The 22,192-nt window shown below is 42.5% G+C and overlaps 1 protein-coding gene across 1 annotated transcript in view; it reads left to right on the top strand.

The window, feature by feature from the left end:
* CACNA1I (calcium voltage-gated channel subunit alpha1 I) overlaps window positions 1-22,192 on the top strand; it is a 152,612-nt gene that overhangs the window by 53,542 nt on the left and 76,878 nt on the right. The window contains exons 2-3 of the mRNA XM_065742931.1: window positions 13,937-14,048; window positions 14,609-14,742. Of these exons, the coding sequence (XP_065599003.1) occupies window positions 13,937-14,048; window positions 14,609-14,742 (246 nt within the window). The remainder of the gene's footprint in view (window positions 1-13,936; window positions 14,049-14,608; window positions 14,743-22,192) is intronic.

Raw genomic sequence — 22,192 nt, 5'->3', positions numbered from 1 at the left:
CATCCACCTGGGAACCTCTTCCATGTGCCTGCTAATTGCAAGAGAGTTGGACTAGACGACCTTTAAAGGCCTCTTTTTCAACTCAAATGATTCCATGATTTTTTTCTTTTTTTTCCCCTCTCTGGAGTACCTCTGAGCATCAACTTGTTGGTGATGATGAGGTTGCACTTCATATTGTTTTGCAACTGCAGTGATTTCCCAGCCAAATGACATTCTGGGTTTGAGAAGCATTGGCTTGTGCAGCAGCACAGACAACTCCTGATTTGGGTTTGATACCTGCTACGTTGGTCACATAAGCTGAGTTCGCTGTATTGTGTGAAATGGGCTATGGGGACGGGAGATAATTCTGTCATCTGCCATGCAGATAGCTGGATGTGTGATGACCATGAGGTCTGTAAAATAATTTCCAAACTAGATACACAGTTGTCAAATCCCATGAGGCATGTAAGCACATTAGAATCAGCTGTGGAGGAGCCTATGGTTGCGGTGCATTTTGGTATCAGTAATATAAGAATAAGCAGGAGCAAACTAGGAGTAGATTACTAGAAAGAAAGCCTAAAGCTAAAATTTCTATGGTCATCTTTTCCAATTCACTGCTGGCTTCATGTTTGATCACATCTGGATAGTTACTCTCTGATGAATCAAAGGATCATGTAGATAAAAACCGAGCTTTGTTAGTTAGTGCTAGAACTTTTTAGGAAAGGATGTGCTGCATGTAAGAGGTGGGAGAACAAGTTTGCAGCAGGTGATGAGTCTGCTAACAGCAGGTATCGTGAGTCTGGTGGTAGCTGATGTGTTATCTCACAGAGCAGCATATGGTGAGCCCTTAGTAGGGAAGCAGTGAGCCTAAAGCATCTGTTCAAATGTGTGAAGAATCTATTTATCACAGGTAGCTGGCCACTGGCACCCACTCAACAGCCCTGGCCCTGCTTGCTCGCTGGGCTGGGATATCAGTCACCTGTAGTCTCCTGTTAAAAGTTGAAGCAATACAATTTACGGTGATAATCTTTTGACCCAGTGGATTTCATGAAATCACAGACTGCTTGGGTTGGAGGGGGCCTCAAAGGTTACTGAGCCCCAGCCCCCTGCCATGGGCAGGGCTGCCCCCCACTAGTTCTGGCTGCTCAGAGCCCCATCCAATGTGGCCTTCGGTGCCTCCAGGGATGGGACACCACAGATTCTCTGGGCATCTTGTGCCAATACCTCACCATCATCTGAGTAAATAATTTCTTCTTAACATCTAACCTACATCTCACCTCTTTTAGTCTGAAGCCACTCCCCTTGTCACTATTATTACTGTTTCAGAGGTGAAATGACCACAACACGTGGCAGACTTGCCTGTGGGCCTTTGCAGGCTGGTCATGACTCACCTTGGCCCCATCCTATGGGACAAGGAGATGGATGAGTTTATTGCTCTGATTACTAGCATTTTGTGCTAGCTAAAGAATATATATATATATATATTTTTTTTTTCCACTGTCTTTACAGTATGATACTTTATCATTATAGCCAAAAGGGAAATAAGTTGCTGGAAGTGAGGCAGTTAAGTGGGCAGTGTTTAAGCAGCGTATGTACTGTGGTGGAGGGAGGAATGTGGCAGTAGCTGATGAATAGAGGAGGCACTGAAACCTGCATGAGAGAAAGGAACCACAAGTAGTCCTTTGGTTCTAAGTATTTTATGTACCAGAAGACAGATGACTGTGAAACAGTGAAAAGTATTCCAATAAAGGAACAGCTCCTGCAGGGTCACATGAGTGGGTATGGTGGTTAAAAATAAAAACCCTACAACAATAGGCTTACGGCAAGGACTCTGAAAAGAGAAAGGGAGATGCTTGGCGTGGCTGGGAAGGATGGAGTAAAGAGCTAGGCTGCATCCAGAATGTCCAAAATGAAATGAGATTAATGCACGGCCATAGTTTCGTACAGGAAAAGTAAGTTAGTTTTAAATAAGAGGAGGAGGTATATATTTCCAGGGGCTGTCAGAAACTTCTGAGTGAATATTGTGAACCTGAATCTATATGAAAGCAAATATGTCACAGCAATATGCATGTGGTAATAGCAATGTGCTAATAGTCCTAAATCTGAAGAGAGGTAGTGAATACAACAAGCAGAAAAACATCAGGTAGCTGAAAATACATTGTGCTGATGATGGAGCTGCCAGCTAGCCAGTCTTATTGGCACTGTACTGCAGAGGAGCCACCTTTTTTAGAGCTGTTCATTTTGTGGTCAAATGTGTTGATTATTTGCACTTACAAAGCACGTTTCTATTGCAGGAGCCTGGAGCATGTTTGGAAGGTAGCAAATGCTTTGGCAGATGGGGAGGGGAGGAAGTGAGATGAATGAGTATTAGGCTGGATTTAGTGCTACGTTATTGTAACTATAGGTTCATTTAATCTTGATCCCAATGAGTGTATTGGCAGAAGATAGAGGTGGAGAGCACAGGTCTTCTGGCTCCAGCCTGTCTGTGCGCTATGCACCCAGACAGCAAGAGATCTCTCTGGATGGGCAAAGACCTATATTTACAGCAGTTAAAATGCAATGCGTTACTTATCTCAAAGTTCCACTTTACAGAGATTTTGTTTTCCCTTTTGTTTGCAAGAAAGACTTATGGGAGAACAATTCTCCCCGTGGGTACCACCCCCATCAAATGCAGTTATAGTTGAGATGGAGAATGATCTTAGGTCAAAGATAGTGGAGAACAAATTGGGAGACTCTTGCTCAGTTCCCAGCTGTGCCCCACATCTCCTATGTGCCCTGGGGCAAATCTGCTTATTTCTCTGTGCTGTGGCTTCTTGTGCGCAAAGCAGAGATTGTAATCATCGTTCGCCTGTCCTGTTTGGTTAGATTAAAAACTCTTTGGAGCAGGCAGCTTGTTTTTCTGCATGTTTATGTAACATTTTGCATAATTTGTATTTGATCTCAGCTACTGTCATCTAAGACATGTAGAGATACCTCATAAATAATACTAATAATATTTTAATATTGATAATGCTTAGTGCATTCACAGCATTTAACCTCCCCTAAAACAGCACTCAATACTGTCGGCATCGTGATGATTGAGCATGAGTCATATTGGCTCCTTTCCCTGGCATGGTGCGATCTGTCAGCTGGCCAAAGAGCTGAGACATTCAGTGAATGCATCCTGGGTATCAGGAACACCTGAATTTTAATGCAGTCTGGGGCAGTAACTTACTGTGTGATCTTTGGGTATTGTTTTTCAAATAGGAACTTCAGAGTTGGAGGCAATGTGAGCCTGATGCTCAGAGCATTGGGGGTGTAGTACTTAAAGACATGGTTTAGTGGGCTGTGTTGGTATTAGGTAGATGGTTGGACTAGATGCTCTTGGAAGTCCCTTTCAACAACATTAATAATTCTACAATTCTTCTTGGCTGAGTCGAGTTCCTTCTTGCATGAGAAGAAACTTTAATTAGCATCATCCCCACCTCATAAATACTTCCGTCATGTGTATACCTGTGAGGACTTCCCTTTTCTGGTGGTCATCCATAACCCTTTTTCCTCCTGGAGGAGGTGCCATCAGCTGCAGTGAACCTGCATGGCTGCAAGCTGGCTGGTGCTCCTGGCCTCAAGTTATCTGCTGAGACAGATTGGCTTGGTTGTTTGCAATCAGCCCTTCTTCCAGACACGTGTCCTACAGACTGTTGATGCCAGCTCTCCCAGCATACCCTTGGGAGCCACTGCAAAGTGTCCTGGGATGGATCCAGCTACAAGCCTGCAAGGAAAAAAAAAAAAAAGGAAAACATGAAGGGGGAAAAAATGAATTCAAATTGGAGAGGGCAACATCCTGAAAATAATGAAATTTATTTAATTATAATCAGTAATGAATGCACTGAAACAAGCAACAGCTCATCCTCAGCTCTTTTTGTTACTGCTCTGCATTTCACTCAGGCCGTATGCAATTTCTTCAGAGTGACCTTACTGAGCGCTCCTTACACTTCTGAATTAATCTTTATTTGCTTTGCTGGAAAGCTTTGTGTCACCACATCACTTTCTTTTCTGTGCTGAAATACTCCTCGGCAAAGCCTGCTAAGCTAAGCATCAAGCAAATGATTGCATGATGCTGTATTCACTGAAAGCATTGCCTATCTGAGAGAAGAGAGAAAGGCAAAGAGGCTTTACCCCATCTTACCTCATCTCTAATTCAGGTATGCTAGCAAAGTTAGGATACCCTCTAGGATCAATTAGCCTTGGAAACTGGCTGGCCAGAGGAGGAAACTGGCTCACTTTTCCATCTTTCAAGTGATGTGCTAGAATACAGTGTACTCACCTGCAGAGACCAGAAGCTGTTCTTTAAAGCTGTGAGAAGGACCGTAATCCATCCTTCGTGCTTTTACTGTTTTCTCCATGCTCCTGGAAAGTAAGAGGGCCTTTTACCAAAGTGCCCTGACCTTTCAGACATGAGTGTCCATTTCAGGAAATTCTTTGAAATATTAACCTCGTGTCCCACAGACTATTCCCTAAGGCTCCCTGACTCTAACACCCATAACTGGCAGGGGAGGACAAATCCTATGCCAATAAAACACTAGAAAGGAAGCAGAGAGGAAATCTCTTTACTGGGAAGGTGAAATTGTTCCAGGATTGGAAGGAGCTGACCTCCCCCCCATCCTTTTCCTTAGACTTTACTCTGCACTTTGCAGCTAACTCCTGCTGCTCTTGACATGAATTCTCCTTTCATAGAATCAGAGAATCATTATGGTTGGAAAATACCACAAAGATCATTTAGTCCAGCTGTTTACCTACCACCAATATTGCCTGCCAATATTAGCCATTTGCTTTCATGAGCAATGAGACCCTCTGGTAGACCTGGGGGGACATTATATAGTAACACAAAAATCAACAGCAGACAGGGATGTGTACACTGGAAAAGTCCCACAAAATGTTTTTGTGAATCTTTAGGGGCAAGGGTCCTCAGGAGCCGTAGTGCCAAGTTCTAGAAGAAACAATTGTTCCCTTCACTATGCTTTTTCATTCCAAGCACTGAAGCATTTCAGCATCACTTTTTGTTAGTGCAAGGGTAAGGAGAGCTCTAGAAAGCAAAATAGAAGACACAGGCAAGACAGAAGAAAAAAAAAAAACAAAAAAAGAAACCCTGAAAACATTGGGAGCAGTAGGGAGCAATAAATCTTCTAAGGTGCCTACTTTACCATAGGTGCCAGTAAAGAATCATATCTACAGAGTGAAATTTCAAGAGTGATGCTTCTTATTTTTCCTTTCTTTTCTGTTGTTCTCTCTACCCTTCTAAATCTATCACTGGTTCCTTTCTTCTCCCTTTTTTGATGGTTGGTTGCATAGACACTGCTGTTATCATGCCATGTTTATCTGGTGGTGTCCAGTGGTCCCACCAAAAGCAAGGGCCCCCACATAAACCTAGTACAACCACAGAGAGGATTGCAGTGCTGTCAAACACATCAGGACTGTGACATTGGTTTGAAAAGTGCTGGAAGAAGGCTTCTGTGACTTGGGTGGTGTTTCTGGGAGGTAGGGAGACCAAGTACATAAGCAAAGAGAGAGGAGTGGGAGAGATTTGGATTTGTTTGCAGTGTACTTCATGTTTTTTCACTTTGGAAAGAGCTTTCTGCCAAATAAGCCTGACCACATCCTGATTAAATTGGATAAAATGCCAGCAGAGGAAGCCCACCATGGATCTGTCTCTGTTTTGCGGTGGTGACTCCTCCAACCCATCTCCTCACTTCCCAGGTTCATGCATGGTAGGGGCTCATGTTTCAGAGCATTCTGTGGCTCAGTTCAAATTCAAATTTTGTAACTCTGGAGCACATCATTAACTCAAATCACTCCTGGACTGCAAAAGCCTCTTTGGCTTGGCGTGCTCTGCTCACAATTTCAAGTACTCTCCAGCTGAGTGCAAAAATAAAGACTAACTCTTTTAAGGTGTCTACTTCACCACTGGTTCCAGTAGAGAACTGACTTTGCAGAGTGAAATCTCAAAAAGCAGTAATAGCTTTAAGGTTTGGATCCCAGCTTGAGTTGAGGGGGCTTTCTCTGGTGGCCTTTACCTGCCATGTTACCCCTTCAGATCCAGCTGCTGCAGGAAGCTGCTGAACCTTCTGTTAGGTGCTTTCGGAGCACAGTTCTTTCAACTGTCTTGTAATATAATTATGTTCCAAGCTGCAGTCATATCACCTCCTGCTGTGACCTTGTTGAAGCTCTGAATGTGAAGCCAGGTCAGGTTTTGGACAGAGATCTCCAAGATAGAGCCAGAATGCTGCGGGAGGCACCATTTGGGGGTCAGCAGGAGATGCAATCTCTTCAAGTCAGTCCTGAACTGATCCCACAGCATGGTGGAGTATTGCTTTGCTGGCAAGAAAGATATGCAACGGCAATCCTAACCATCTGAGGATATTAACAATCTCTTTCTCCAGGAACAGTCATTACCTCTAATACCCTGCTCAAGTTTAAATTTGGATAATTACTTTCTTCTGACCTAAAAAAGATCATTGGGTGTTTTCTTTTTTTTTTCTCCCCAGATGCTGTATTTTTTTCATGCTTTCTATAGTAAAGAGCTTTGTAGGTACATTGTACGCTGTTGAACAGATGCTCTGCTGCCCCCTAAGAGCTAGATGCAATTTGGAGGTAGATAATGACTTGTAAGTGGAGAAGCTCTAGGGGTCCAACAGCTACAGGTGGGATGTAACCATTGATAGTAGAGCTGTAGCAGCACTGATGAAGATGAATGGTATTTGTGAGGTATTTAAATAAGTGTAATAATGAATAATAAATCTCTATTTCTGTTTTGATGGTTGATCTATATGAAATCTTATCTGCACACACCTGAAGAAAACAGCAGGCTTTAGGGGACTGAGGTATCTATCCAGTTACTGGGATCAGCCAGCCAGAATCTTTGGTGTAACTTGCTCTGGCTATAGGAACAATGGGTTCTCCTGTGCTTGGTGTGTTGAAGAGTATTGTAAATAAGTCTCCTTATCTCTGCAGTCTTACATTTGATCAGGGGCCCTCAGTGGCCTGTTAGCGGCCCTATGTTAGGTCAGAGCTCTTCCTTTGTCTTGCTGTTACTGAAATATCTGAAGATTTGTCTCATTGTGTTAATACCTCTGCATATTTGCTCTTCAGATTCCTTCTTAGACTCTTAATCTCAATTGTATGTTTTTCCTGACAGGTTAAATTTCTTTCTGTTAGTTTTGGTTTTGCAGGCCTCCAGAGTTTAATGGACATAATTATCAGGTCTAAATTAATCATTATGGAAATAGTTTTATGAGATAAGAAATTTACAGAAACAAAACAGCAATGGAATAAAAGAAAAATCCTTTCCAAAAGCTCTCTTCAGTGCTCACTGCAATTGCAGTGGATATGATATGGTGTATGAGATGCACCTGACTTAGTTGTCTTTAGTCTCTAAGTCAGCTCTGAATTTGAGCTATGCAGCCAGAATCCCATGTGGCCTGATACAGGGCCTCCTTTTGAGCAGTCCTGGGAAGTTAGATTGATCAGAGATGCTCATCTGTGGTACTTCCTTTTGTTGTTTTTTATCTAATTTATTCTGGATATGACTTTTTCCTCTTCCAGTAAATCTGGCTTTGGTGGAAATGCCCTTCCAAAGTACAGAAACATGGGTGCATTTGTCAAGCGTTTAAAATCTCTCTTCTTCTTCTGTGCTCTGGTGCCCTTCCTCCCAGGGTCACCATCACGGGTTGTGTAAGTCTTCTCTAGTGCCTCTCAAATCAGTGTTACAGCTCTGCCTTGCTCTGGCAGTACTGCAGTTCGTTCCTTGGCATCGATGATGTGAGAAGTTTGAAGACTTCAGTATGCCTATGCCAGTCATCTAAAGTTCAGGTGTTCTGCTTTCATGTGAAGAGTGTGTATATGACAGTGTGACGAAAACAAACATGTACAAGAGTTTACCTGACACAGGAAGACCTAGAACATTATAACCTTGAGGGCTTGCAAAAAAAAAAAGCTTCTATAACTTGCCCTCGATGGCTTGGCTGTGAAATCCCAGCACTGCAACATTTAGGGTTGGCATTTAATTTCCAGTTTACTCAGAACTCAAAAAGGGAGGGTTCTAAGTCAGGTCAAAAACCCACAGCCTTTTTTCTCTGATGTTGAAACATCACTCTGCACTAAAAAAAGCCTGAAGAATAGTTGTTTCAGATTTTCCTAAAAAAGGATTTAAAAGCTTTTTGTTCTGAGGAATGTTTTGATTGTTTTGATCTATTTGAACACAGTTCCATTTCGAGATGCATTTTCCTTTGAATGTAACATCTGATGTTCACTCAACTTTTTCTAGTGGGTTAGGTTAGCAGATTGGGGCTGAAGAGTAGGAGCCCTGTTGCTTCTCTTGGCTTGTTTTATAGGAAAAAAAAGACCATGAAATCCTGATGCTTTGAGATGCATTAACATAATAGAAGGGGGAAAAGTACGAAGTTCTAAGAAAAAAATGTGAGGGAGTTAAAAATGAGACCCACTTCTGAGAGCTTCTGCAAAAGCCTACAGCATCGAGGAAGAAAAAATGAGAACTTCTTTCCCTGGAGCTGCTTGTCTCTCTGACCTTCACAACACAAATCACTCCTTCCATTATAAATGAAATATTAACTGTCGTGCAGCAGTTACAGCATCCTACTGGCTTCTTGTTAGGAGGGTCACAAAGCAGTAAAGTAGGGAAGAAAAGCAGCCCTTACATAGCTTGTTTGAAAAGCAGTGAAAGAAAATGCAATCACTGCATAACAGAATGACAGGGCAGGGCCAACTGCCTGGTGGAAAATATGGTTAGACAGGAAGGAGGTGGAGAGGATTCCAAGTGGGAGGCAGAAAAAAGAGGAATGATCATGCAAATGTGATATCTCATCTGCACAGTGACTGCAGGTATGCCCTGAGAAGGTGTGAACATGGGTGGCCGCTGTTTGTCTGGGAAGCATCTTGTGTGGCTTTATTGTTCTTGGGGGGGACACACCTGCTGCTGCTGCTTCTGCTGCTGTATCAGCCATTGAGCTTCTTTTCTGCATCAGGCCATTTTCTGTTTTGGGGTAGGACCATGACTGCCTATCCCAGTGCTGGCCTTTCTCTCCTGTTGTATGTTCATTGGTAGCCAGTGCATTTCTACAGCAGGTTAAATGGATTCAAGGTATTCAGTACCTATGTTAGCAAGGCTCTACTCTAGGAGTGTATCATCTTGCATTGTGTGTAGTCATGTTATCAAGCAACTTGACAACATGTTCAGGTCTTGGATACACCTACATATCTCCTTAGTTGTCTGGTAACTTGTGGCTTCCAGCTCGGAACCCATCTCAGATGGTTTGAGTTGGATGGTAGTTCATCCCATGTGTGTGCTGGTGATGCATTTGAGAAGGGCACTGAAGCTGGAGAAATCTCTGGAGCACAGGTGTTAAAGGGAGTGCGACTTGTTCAGTCTGGAGAAGAGGAGGTTCAGAGGAGACCTCATCACTGTCTACAATGACCAGAAAGGAGGTTGTGGTGAGGTGGGGGGTTGGCCTCTTCTCCCAGATAACAGCGACTGGACAAGAGGGAATGGCCTCAAGTTGCACCAGGGGAAGTTCAGGTTGGATATGAGGAAGAATTTCTTCTCAGAAGGAGCGGTGCTGCAGTGGCGCAGGCTGCACAGGGAGGTGGTGGGGTCACCGTCCCTGGAGGTGTTCCATAATTGTGTGTGTATGTGTTACTGAGGGACATAGTTAGTGGGCATGATGGTTGAACTGGTTGACCTTAGAGGTCTTTTTCAGCCTTGATGATTCTTTGCATATTCCCCTTGAGTATCTACCCATCCCTGCTGGAAAACATGGAGGAAGGTCAATGGATACATAGCAGCTGCCTCTGGCCAGCAGCTGGATGGGCCCCACTCAGGCTGCATAATTAGATCACTTGAACTTCGAAAGAAGTTAATTAGTAATGAAACTTCTGACTGAATGATGCAGATTGTGAAGACTGGCTTTGTCAGCAGCTGAAATTAATTACAGGCTCAGGCACAGGGAGAAGCGGGGCAGGGGGAAGGATGCAGGGAGGGGGAGGCATCACCAAAAGGATGATGACAAACCTGGCTGCAGGCTGTTGCCGTGGTGATGGGAGGCAGTCATGGTGGTTGACAGCTGTGACAGATCAAAGGCAGCAGGTTCTTCGAATTACCCCTTCTGCTCAGCCAAGCAGGCAGCCATCCCTCCTAGCTTGGGGTAGATAACTCACATTTGCTCTTCATGTTTTCTTTCTCACTGCCACAGGTGGGATTTGGCCATTTGGAGGCCCCCACCTGCCCTGAAAGAAAGACTATGTGGTGATAGAAGGAAAGCTTTTCTTAATGTCACTTTAATCAGCAATGTCCTCAGGAAGCCTGGACAACGCTGGCAAACCTTCAGAGCTGGTATTTGAAAAACGGGGGAGGAGAAACTATAAAGCCAGCCTCAGGTTTCTGAGAAAGAAGATTCACGGCTTCGTACCCTTGGTTCAAATTGCAAGGTTTTAGGGAGTATTTTGTCTGTCTGTCAGGGGAGTTGTGAATCTTAGGATCTCACCAGCTACCTACAAGCGCTGTGCCAAGGTCTGTGTAGTCCAGAGTGGGCTGCTGCAATGGGAACATGGGAGCATCCTGACCACGCATACACTTCTGCAGCCAAAGTGTATGCACAGAAACATGGATTTGTATAAATATATGGATGTCCAGCTTGGCTACTAGGAAAATTTTCATTCCCAGAATGAGCAGTGGTTCACTGGTACAGGCTGCCCTAGGGGTGGTGGAGTCACTGTCCCTGGAGGTGTTCAAGAACTGTGTGGATGTGGCACTGAGAACGTGATCAGTGGGCATGGTGGGAATGGGTTGCAGTTGGACTAGATGATCTTAGTGATCTTTTCCAACTTTAGAGATTGTATGAATATAAAGACCTGACTTCAATCCCTTTTTCCTCCCTGAGTCTGGTCATGGTTGGAGAGTACTTCCTGCTGTCAGGTTTCCCGTGTCATGTTTTCTGGCTGCATGCTGAAGAAAATACACCCAATTTTAGAGCAATTTCTCTTTTTTGTTTTGTATGCATTTATTTCAGCCAGGGGCTGCTCTGAGTGTTGGTGGGGATAATAGATGCCTGAGGGACTACAGATGACAGAGCTGGACTGCAGTCAGTTGTGTCTGGAGACAGGAATGGGCATAGACTGAAACATGGGAAATATCACTTAAATGTATGGAAACAGTGAGTAAGCAGTCAAGCACTGAAGCAGGCTACCCAGAGATTTTCTAGGGGAGATGCATTTCTGGTGGTACTGAAAAGCCAACAGGATATGACCCTGAGCAACCTACTAGTTGACCCTATTTTGATAAGGTGTCCTCATAGAGTCATAGAATCACCAATGTTGGAAAAGATGTCCAAGTTCCTCCAGTCCAACTGTTTACTTATCACCAATATTTCCCACTAAACCATGTCCCTCAGTACAGCATCTAAATGTTTCTTGAATGCCTCCAGCATCAGTTCCATCTCCCTGGGCAACCTGTGCCAGTGCAGCACCTCTTCTTTGGGAGAATGTTTTTTTTCTAAAGTATGACCTGAATTTCCCCTGGTGTAACTTGAAGCCATTCCCTCTAGTCGTATTGCTAGTTACGTGGGAGAAGAGGCCAACGCTCACCTTGCCACAACCTCCCTTCAGGCACTGCCCCATGCAGCGCCTCACTTGGATGTGTCTGCAGTCTTGGAAGCTTGACTACCCTGCATTCTTCTTCAAATGGACCTTGAGCTTGTTTGGAGGTTCATCAGGGGAGTGTGAGTACCATATGCCCTTGATGGATCAATGCTACATCTCTGTCAGGGATGGTCGTCCCCTTCAACCAAGTGTGCAATTTTGAGAGGGATGCACATGGAGCAGTCAGGGAGGAAGATGACACCTGCCTAGCCAACCAGATCAGCTGAATCACGCCTGGCAATCAATGGGGTGACAAATGTCACAGCCAGATCACCCTCACATCCATTGAAAAGGTCCAGCATCAGCTTTTCTGTGTCTCTGTGACAGATTTAAACAAACAAACAAACAAAAACAAAAAACGAAAACAAAAAAACCCACACAACTTTGGAAAGTCCAGAAAAGGATTGTAGTCTTACCTGAAAGTCCTGTGAGAGCCCATGGAAACCTCTTCAAGTTTCCTAGGCTTTGTATTGGTTCATGATAGAAAGATAAAAGAGAGAGAAAGGTAGGAAACTGAAGTTGTGCTGTATAGACCTTGGAGGGCTATCTTTTTATTCATGCCATTTTGGTATATCCTTCTCTGACAAGGCCTCTGGTTTTGCAGACCACATTGAGGGTGGGCTCTGTGTGCTTACTTTGTACAGTGCTTGGGATTCACTTTGTAAGGGATAGCGATAACATGTTCTTGAAATCACCTTATAGCATGATTGGCACAGTAGAACTGGTGCCTTGTTCTTGTCTGATTTTGCAACTGAAAGTAGCTCACTGAAAACCAGGTGAGGGAGAAGAGAAAGAATTAATAATCTTCCAGATCAGATTGTGCAGGGTTAGTCATGAATCACTGTCAGAATGAGCAAGGAAGAATTGCTCAGAACAAACCATGGATTTTGAGTGTCTTTCAAAAGTGACCACCATTTTGGGCTCAATTCTGTGAGGAGTGAAAAAGGGGTACACTTAGTGGGTTGTATAGATATTTTCTCAGCTCTCTTCATGTAAATTAAAAATCAAAACAAAACAAAAAAAACTTTGTCTGAAAATGGAAACCAGGCAGTGATGTATGGGAGGCACGTTAAATTACATGAGTGATGTTTCTACCAGAGGTTGGAGGTCTGTTCTCATTAGATCTACATCACTGCTTTGCAATGCAAACGCTGGAAAGAAGTCACAAAAACATGTGCCCAATTTTAGAGCTAAAACCCTGCTGAATCTTGAGAAAGTGAGAATCAGTCCTAAGCCTCCTTCATTTGAAAGAGTGGGATGGTAAGGAAGAGGCAGATAGAGGTTGCGAAGGGCACAGAGAGGTTCCTCAAATGCACCATTTTACTCTCTTCTGTAACATCTAAATGAAGTGGTACTTGATAAAATTAAAAGGCAACAAATTAAAAATAAATAGGAGGAAATACTTCTTAATGTAAAGTATAATTAGCTAATGTAGCTTACGGCTGCCAGCTATTATTGAAGCAGTTATTTTAGAAAGATTCTCAACAAAAGATTCAAATGAATAAGCAAAGCATCTGCAGGGACGCCACTATAGCTGAGAAAACAATTACAAGGGCTATCAATCCTCATGCTCTAGGGCACAAACAGATCAGCAGCTGGGGTCAGAAACACAATTTCCCCCCATGGTTACTGAATTACTTAATTAGGCACATGGTGATGTTCTATCCTGCGTGGGTCACTGCTGGAAGCAGAATAACGGATTGGATGACCATTGGCCTGTTTCAATATGGCATGCCTTTATCTCCAAGCTCTTCTCAGAAGCAAAGGAGGAGACTTCTAGCCTTACGCTCTCCTGCCTTCCCAGAAGGGTCCTAGTCACTGGACTCATGCAGTGATCCAGCTGTCAATGTCATCGTGTTTAATATAGCTTTTCACCAAGTCTCAGAGATTTCTGCTGCACATGAATTTAGGACACCATGGAAAGTTTTCTTTTTCCACCGCATTTGTAAGATTTGTAAACCAACAGGAAAGGAGTCTGAGTCTCTGTGTGTTTAAATAAGGAAACAGTCCGATGCGTAAGTATTAAGGCTTTCAGCTACCTGTACTTTCCCATTTACAAAATGCTTTTGGCTTTACTGGAGAGTGAAGAAGAGAGGAACTGAAGGAGAAAAACATAACAAATACTTTGTATATTTGTTATATTTTGTTATGACAAATCAGCCTATCAGCAGTTATTTCCCTTAATCTTCTTGTTTTGCCATCCCAAATCTCAAGGAAGCTTATCTCAGCCCTGACACTTTTGCAGCAGTTTTCCTTGACTCTTTTCCACCTGGTTTGAGTGTGTCAGCATGATGGTGATTTTGCTAAACTGTGTTACCCTGGGGATGTACCAGCCATGTGAGGATATGGACTGCCTTTCTGACAGGTGTAAAATCTTACAGGTAAGCAGATTTCCTTCCTGTCATGATAGTGCATTAGTACAAGTCACAGAATTTCATGTGGGTTTTTTTTTTTTTCAGTTTGTGGTCAATACCTTACCTAAAGGTTGATGAGAATATCCCTGACAGAAAAGTAGCGTCCTATAAAATGGAAAGAAATGACTTTGAGGAGTTGAATGGGGTTTTGAGAAAGAGAATAAATGAAGTTTACTTATGAACTGGCAATACAGAATAGTTGCTAATCCTCTTGATCCTGTGGATAAGATGTCTTCCTGACTCAGGAAGGACCTGCTGTTGCTGAGCCAACACCTGCTTTCAGGTCCATGCAAAGAGGCACTGAGTTTACATCAAGTACTTTATGTAGGAGGAATAAATAGAGCCCCTGCTTGCTTGCTTTGACAGCAGGTAGCTATGATGCCAGTGCTGCTTAGAAGAAACTTGTCCAGCCTTGTCTTTAACTCATTTTCAGAAATACTGAAATTCATGTTTATTTTACTATCTGCACTGTAAAATCTCAAGCTGAGAATGTGTGTCACGCTTGCTGTTGACTCTCTGTTTGGCAGGTTTTTGATGATTTCATCTTCATCTTCTTTGCAATGGAAATGGTGTTAAAGATGGTGGCCCTGGGGATCTTTGGCAAGAAGTGTTACCTTGGAGATACCTGGAACCGCCTGGATTTCTTTATTGTCATGGCTGGGTAGGTTGATAGCTTGTGTTTATTTGTTCTCTTCGTTGAAATGTCCTATGAAACTGAAAAGCGCACCCCATCTGAAAGCAAATGAAGGTTATTGGCAACTGCCAATGTTTTTCCCTAAGTGTACCAAGCCTGGTTAAGTCCCTCGAATACTGATGGAAAGTAAATCCTTGCAAAGCCAATGAATGCTACTCTTGATTTGTCATGATGCAACTGATATAGTTTCCAATCTACTTCTTCTATGATAAATTTGCAAAACTTGAATCAGACATCCTGGGGAAGAAACAGTACTCAAAGTAGCTTAGCTAATGTGCAGCTATCTCATGACTTCAGTAGGGAGTGTTAAGTTGTACTAGCTGAAGAGCTAGCACAGAATTGATTTTGTTAGTGCAGGAGGAACAACTTTTATCAGAACTAAGCCAGCTTTTCTGTTTCCAACAGCAGTGTTTCAATGTAGATTTTTTTTTTTTCAAACTCTGGGCCTTTTGTCTTTGTTTTGCATTGACCTCAACCATGGTACTATTGGGACAAGTTGACATTTGAGTGTTTTTCACAACAAAGTTGCTATGGAGAAGCTCTGATTTCCCCTCTGCATGTGTGAAGTGGAAAACCTACCAGCATTTGGCTATTAAATCACAGCGAACTGTCCCTCTGTGATATCAGTGGGCACGTGTTTTTTGGAATTTGTCCATTTTCAATCAGATTGCCTTGAGGTATAATAAAGGAAAAAAAGTCAGAAAAAATATGTAATGCTAATGTTCTTACCGAAAAGGGGTGAAAATCTTTTCAGAGAACCCCCCCTCCCTGACTTTCCTCTCCCTAAGGCATTACCAGCATTCGCTGTCACCTGCAAGTGCACTGCTGACGGAGCCAGCAGTGAGTTCAAGCTCGCTTTGCAGAGCTTTTCCCTGAGGTGCAGAGCAGCGCTGTCTTTACATTTGCTTCTGACACAGTTGTTCTACAGAAAGATTTGAAAGTCGTTCCCTCTGGAGGGGTGTATAATTGTTTGCTTCTGGGGGGAGCTGAAATTTTCAAACTTGGTTCAGTTGTAAAAGTGTGAAGTCTGATCCTCAGCTGGCTTGTACATGAAAGGAGGATGGGCAGATGAAAGCTGCAGCTTTTTGTGAACTTAAGCTACGTGCAACTATGAGATGGGAACCTTTCTTGTGGCTGAGTCTTCTGTGATTAGCATGTTATTTAAAATAGATCTGCGTTATGGGAATTGTTTGGAGAGAAGACCTCAGAGCCCATGATGTTCCTCCATTGGGATGTGCTGCATATACAGGGTGGGAGGAAGGCTCTGCTCCAGGATAGCCATTGCATTGAAGGTGGGGGGAAAGGCTTGGGAACTGAGGGGTATTGCTCTGCCTTGTGTCCCTGCAAGTGTGGTGTGTGAGCAGTGCAGTCTGGAGAGATGAAGAAATCAGTGGGCAATTCTAAATGAAAACAAGGAGTTGCGCTCACATCTTTCACTTCTTTCCTTTTTGGAACGAAGTGCACCACAGAAGGCTCCATCTAAACATCAGACATTTCCTTACTGTGCAAATGACAGAGCACTGCCACAGGTTGCTCAGAGGCTTTGGGATTTCCTCCTTGGAGATCTCCAAAACCCACCTGGAAATGGCCCTAAGCACCCTGCTCTGGGTGTTCCTTCTGGTGCAGAGGCTGGGCCAGGTGGACCCAGAGGTCCTTGCCAGCCCAGACCATCCTGTGATCCTGTGAAAGCCTCTCTACCTGGATCAGAAATTTCTATCTTTACACCCATTTATACCTTTCCCTCTGCTATCACTGCTGGGAGAAAATTGAGAAGAGAGAGTCTTTTGCACATCTGATAGCAGTATTAGAAATGAAGCTCATATCTGAACTCCTTTCAGTGCCAAGGAGACTTAGAATCAACTCCTTAGGTATAAAATAATCACTGTGGAGGATTTTTTCATTTCAGGTCCAGAACTGAAAGAAATTTGTTTCCTGATTTCTATACAATTGTTCTCATGAGGTGTCAGGCTGAAATGATAGTAATCTCATTAGAATATCTGATCTCAAAAGACTTCATCTGCTAAAGAAAGATTTTTCCATTTAGTTATATAGAACTAATGACTATATAATGTATTTTGAGTTATAAAAGCTTGTGGTTATTAATTCATTATTCTTTGAAATTCATTAAAATTGTCTGCACTGCTTAAATCAAATCCAAGCAGAGGCTCAAATTTGCCCTTATGTACAGAATATAGGCTTTTATTTAACCTCAGATTTAAGCCCCAGGCTTCATCTTTATTGGTCCCACACCTGGATCAGCTTGCTCTGGGTCCAAACAATGCATTAGCCTCCAAAACTCTGGCATAAGGCCTTGCATATTTTCTCTTTGCCAATGAGGTAGAGCCTGAAAACAAGCTCATCAATATTTTTACAAAGGACTTTTCCTTTCTGAAGTCCTGGGCTCTCACAGGTTGCAAAAGAGGTAATAAATTTGACCACCTGAAAAACCTCCAGATGTTGAAAAGTAATGCACTGCCCAGACAACGTTTGAGCATCTCTCAAATTTGAGAGTAAGGACTGTACTTCTCAACCCCTTCTTCCTTTCTCACTTTCTGGATATATACTGTAGCAGCACCCTAAGCAAGGCATCAAAGGTTGGGAGGATGAGTGTAGAAAAGCATAGTGCAGGCTAGGGACATTTCTGTTGAGTGGAACCTGGGTGGCTGAGATACCTCCACCTGGCTCAGTGTGACAGTGTGTTTTATCAAAGAGCATAATGATTGTTTGCTGCTATTTGGCCCCAGACGGTGCTTTGGTTACATAAGCCATGTGTTCTGGCATTCATATGTACTTTCTCCTTACTTCCTTGGAAAGCCAGAAGCTATAGTTTTAGTTAGCTGAATTCCCTTGTGTGCTCCTGCCCTGTTTGCCCCTGCTCCCCACGCAACCCAGCAGCTTGAGGAAGACTCAATTGTCACTAAAAATGCTTTGTTTCCATGGCAATAGCAGCTGACATCACCAGAACTTTCTCCCCTCTCATATACTCGTTCCCCCAACAACTCTCAACACATTTTATTTCAGAAAGGATTAGGGAAAAAAAAAAACAAAACACACACACAAAAAAAACCCCTAAACTAATAAGTCCAACCTCAGTGTTCTCCATAGTTCCCCCAGGTGCTCCTGAAAAACCAAGAGAGGTAATTTGGGTTGCAGGCCCATGCTCTTGTGTGCACAAGCAACAGGAGCTCACACTTGGCTTGCAGACGCTTCAGTTCCCGTTGCTCACTGCTGATGGGAGGCTGCAGGTTCCCTGATATTTCATACAGATGGTGCTTGTCACCAGCTGTCTTGGTAGGTAGAACCTCTTCCCCTGCATTTGTGTTTAGGTTGTGTCTGTCATCATTTGTTTCCCACAGTGATGGGTGCTTTTGGAGAGCTTGCTCCGAAGCAGCCTAAAGGGCAGATTCCTAAAGCTGAGAGGCTACTATTTTTTTGAAAGCTGAGATCATCTCGACACTATTGCAAACTCAGACCAGCATCTACGTGTGTGAATTTAGGAGGTATCAGTTATTTCTAGGCTGGTCCTTATCAGCTTTTTAAATCAGGCATTTCTCTAGCAACTAAGAATGAGCAATTCCTCCCGCCTGCTCTACTCTGTGAATCCCATCCCAAATTTGCCTTTGAGAGGAGTGGCACGACTTGAGTATTTTGTAATTTTATGATAGAGTAGTTTGAGATCTTTTTTTTTTTTTTTTAAGTAAGCATAGTGAACAGCAGAGTAAGGCACACTACACTGTGTAGTCACTTCAGTGCAGTGGTAATCCAGCCTTTCTATTCCAACCTTAAATTTCCCTGTTCCTACAGCCAAGGATTTTGGTAACCCATCTGATCACAGCATCTTCCTTTTAATTCATTCAACTCCTTTCTTCAGTGCTCCAAGTTGTGTTGATTGTAATTTTTTCTTCTTTCCCCCTCACAATCTCATCTTCTGAAGAAAGAAAATCCCTCCCTGTTAGTAGGGACAGAAAACTTTGTTCCCAGATGTGTGGTGTTACATTTGTTCATACTGGAATACACGTTATTTGCATTTCCAAAGCAGCTCACGCTGTTCTGTACTGCTGACTTATCCTCTTCATTTCTTTTCTGTTTCCTCAAAAATATCCTTCAACTGCAATTTCCATCAGAAATTATTTTTTTTTAAATTTCTGCCAGGTTGTGATAAATAAGGAACAGCAGGGCAAGAATTGTGTATTGCAGTACAACTGCTCACGAATAAGTCCTCATTTACTGTTGCATGTGAAGCTTGTTACTTAGCCTGTTTCTCTCTAATGTATGTCATGATGATTTCATATCATTCCAGTAGTCATATCAACATAATTACTTGTGTGAACCAGACTTGTAATCTCATAAGAAATTATAGCTCATTAGTTTGATGTCTATTTTTCTTTAAACCTGTGTTGATTATGGCTAATTTTATTACTCGCTTTTAATTCGTAATCTATCAAAACCACATATTGGTGATTTCATTGCTGTACCGTGATCAGCAATCAGTCCGGTCAGCCTACTGAGATCACTATGTTTTTTCAAGTACTGGCACAACATCAGAATTTCTCTGGCTCTTGGATGCTCTCCCATTTTTCAGAGACTAACTGAAAATCAACAGCGCTGGTCCAGGACTTTTCCGTCCATCTCTTTTAAAACTCTAGGATATAAGTTGTCCAGGCCTGCTTATCTTAGATGATCCTTTCTTTGATAGATACAGCCTAAAATACTTGATCACAGCTGCAGTTGAAAACAGCTCATTATCAACTTTAGTACAAGTATACCATCTGACTTTCCCTGTAAAACTCCTTTTTAATTGAGGTTTCTGCCTTTTTAAGCAGTTCATGACAGTTTTTTCTTGTTTGTTGTACCATTTGGGGTTCATTCTGTTCTCTTACAAATTTTCTACAATTTCATCCCCTAATTTATATTCATTTCTTTCAACTTCTCTTCTCTTGCTTTCACTATATTGCTGTTTTTACTTATTTTGTACTCCCTTTTTTAACTAGTTCAGCTTTCTTGACTGTTTTTTATTAAATAATACTTGACTGTTGTCCAGAGTTCATAACTACAATTATTTATCCTGACTTGTTTGATACATGGCTGTTTCCATGTGTCTTCAGCTTCATGCATACGGCCTTTCTAATTCAACAAGTATATCTAATAGTGTTGATGATCTTACTTAGTGCGTACATAAGACATCTAATCAAGTAGTCCCAGATTAGTTCACTGATAACAAAACAAACCCAAACCAACCAATCAACCAACCAAACAAAAAAAACCACACCACGGTTGTATCTTTGTTCCTTAATTTTGATTTTTGAGTTATACTGCACATTGCTGTAAATGCTGAGAAACTGTAAGGACATCTAGGTGTCCTTGGCACACTGGCCAAATCTAACTCTAGCAGGATGGATAAGGGGAGGTTTTTTTATGAGTTACTTATACCAGGGGAGCTGTTTTCTAGTATGATCTGGACGTACCTAGTCACATGCATAGGATCAGAGCATAATTCATGTTGGAAAGTACCTTATGAGATCTATAGTCCAATCTCTTGCTAAGAGCCGTCTAAACAACAAATTACAGGTTAGGTTGTTCAGAATTGTCCTCAGGTTTTGAAACCCTTTAGATGGAGAATGAAACAGCTCTCTGAGCTTCTGCATTACTTCTTATTTATCTGTATATCTAGTCAGCTTCCCTGCTGGATTTTATGCCCACTGTGTCCAGCCCCTGAACATCTTAGTGGCCCTCTGCTGAACTTGATCCCATTTGTCACTTTCATCAGGGAGTCCAAAGTTGAATGTGGTATTCTAGATACAAGTTGTCCAGAGAAGATGCAGATGCCCCATCCTTGAAAGGAGTTCAAGGCCAGTTTGGATGGGGCTCTTGGTAATCTGATCTAGTGGTTGGCAACCCTTCCTATGGTAGAGGTTTTGGTCTTTAAGGTTCTGTCCAACCTAAGGCATTCTTTGTGATTAGCCACAAACAGAGCAAAAGGAATAATCCCTTTCCTCATGCGCTGGCTTTGCTCCTGCTGATGCAGGCTGGTATGTCATCAGTCTTCCTTGCTACAGGGATGGGCAATGTGGGATGTGGGTTACCTGCTGTTCCCCAGGTCCTTGCCTCCAGAGCCACTATGAGCACTGAGGTAGAGGATCTTTCTATCCCAGGTACACGACTTTTGTCTTTGGTGAACTCCATGAAGTTTGTCAGCCCATTCCCTCTAGCGAGATGGAATTATCTTCGTTATATGACAGAAAATTAATCCATAATTCAACTATTAATTTTAAAATTGTCATTGATTCTGTACTTGAAAATACCTTTTTTGACAAAGAGCACTACTCCCCCTTTCTTTCTGTCATTTTGAGCATTCCTAGCTAGGTAAAAATCATTGACTTTAATATTCCTTTCATGCAGATCTTCCCACCAGCCCTTTCTAATGCCATTTAGTCTGTTTATGCTCATAAAATGAACAATTCCTATTCTCTCTATTACTGGGCCCCTGGCACTGCTGTACAGATAATACATTTTTTTTTCTTCCCTTCCTCTCTACGTCTTTCAGTGCCTTCATTAGTTTTGTTCTTGAGATGGAGGCCCTGCAAGGATGAATTTTTTTCCTAATTTCATCACTTTTTCCTGTGGTTTTTCATTTAACAATCTACTGACTGGTCTCCCTCTCAATTTCCTAAAAATGTATTCATTTCTAATTAAATGCTGGTTAACGTTTTCGCTTCTCCAGGGGTCTCTCAATGCTTTGCAAGTCTCTCATCCTACCTTGCTGACCCAGCCAGCAGTTTGTTACCAAATTCATCTGTCTTCTCCTTTCACTTCTACTCATGATGCTTAAGGACCTCAGCTGCAAGTTTTTTGTCCATCCTCTAGAAATTGTCTATAACCTGTGGCATAACACAATAAGACAGCTAATTCTAAAACACATCATGGGTGAAATGTTGCCCTGAAAGTTTCTGAAAATTGCCTTTTTCTCTCTTCTTTCAGTCACAGCATGGCAGCACAGCCCTCATGATATCTTAATTTCCTTTCCAAAACATCTATACCATTTTGCATAGTTATACAGTCGTTGGAGGAGGTTTTCTGGCATTTCTGTACAGCCAGAGATTCCATCTTGGTCATGCCTGGTAGCCCCATAGATCGAGCAGAACATTCCTCCTCGCTGGGTTCTTGGCCAGTTGCTTCTTCAGAAATGAGTTATGCAGCATCCCCACTGGATACCTGGAATGCATTGCTCTGTGTTTAACTGTGATTGTTGTTACTTGGAGTTTGTTTTGCTGGTGGTTATCTACAGTCTTAGATTTCTACATCCTCTAAATCCTTCTTTCAAAGACCTGCAGTGATACTGCTTCCCAAATCCACTCTCTTGAGCAGTTTTACTATTCTTGATCATGCTATGCATGTGTAGATCTGAGCTGATTTGACC

This window comes from Cyrtonyx montezumae, unplaced genomic scaffold (assembly GCF_038088225.1).
Source record: "Cyrtonyx montezumae isolate F1298 unplaced genomic scaffold, pur_monq_1.0 scaffold_3, whole genome shotgun sequence".
Classification (NCBI taxonomy): Eukaryota; Metazoa; Chordata; class Aves; order Galliformes; family Odontophoridae; genus Cyrtonyx; species Cyrtonyx montezumae.
Note: the sequence above shows the minus strand (reverse complement) of the source record. Positions and strands in the feature narration are given on the sequence as shown.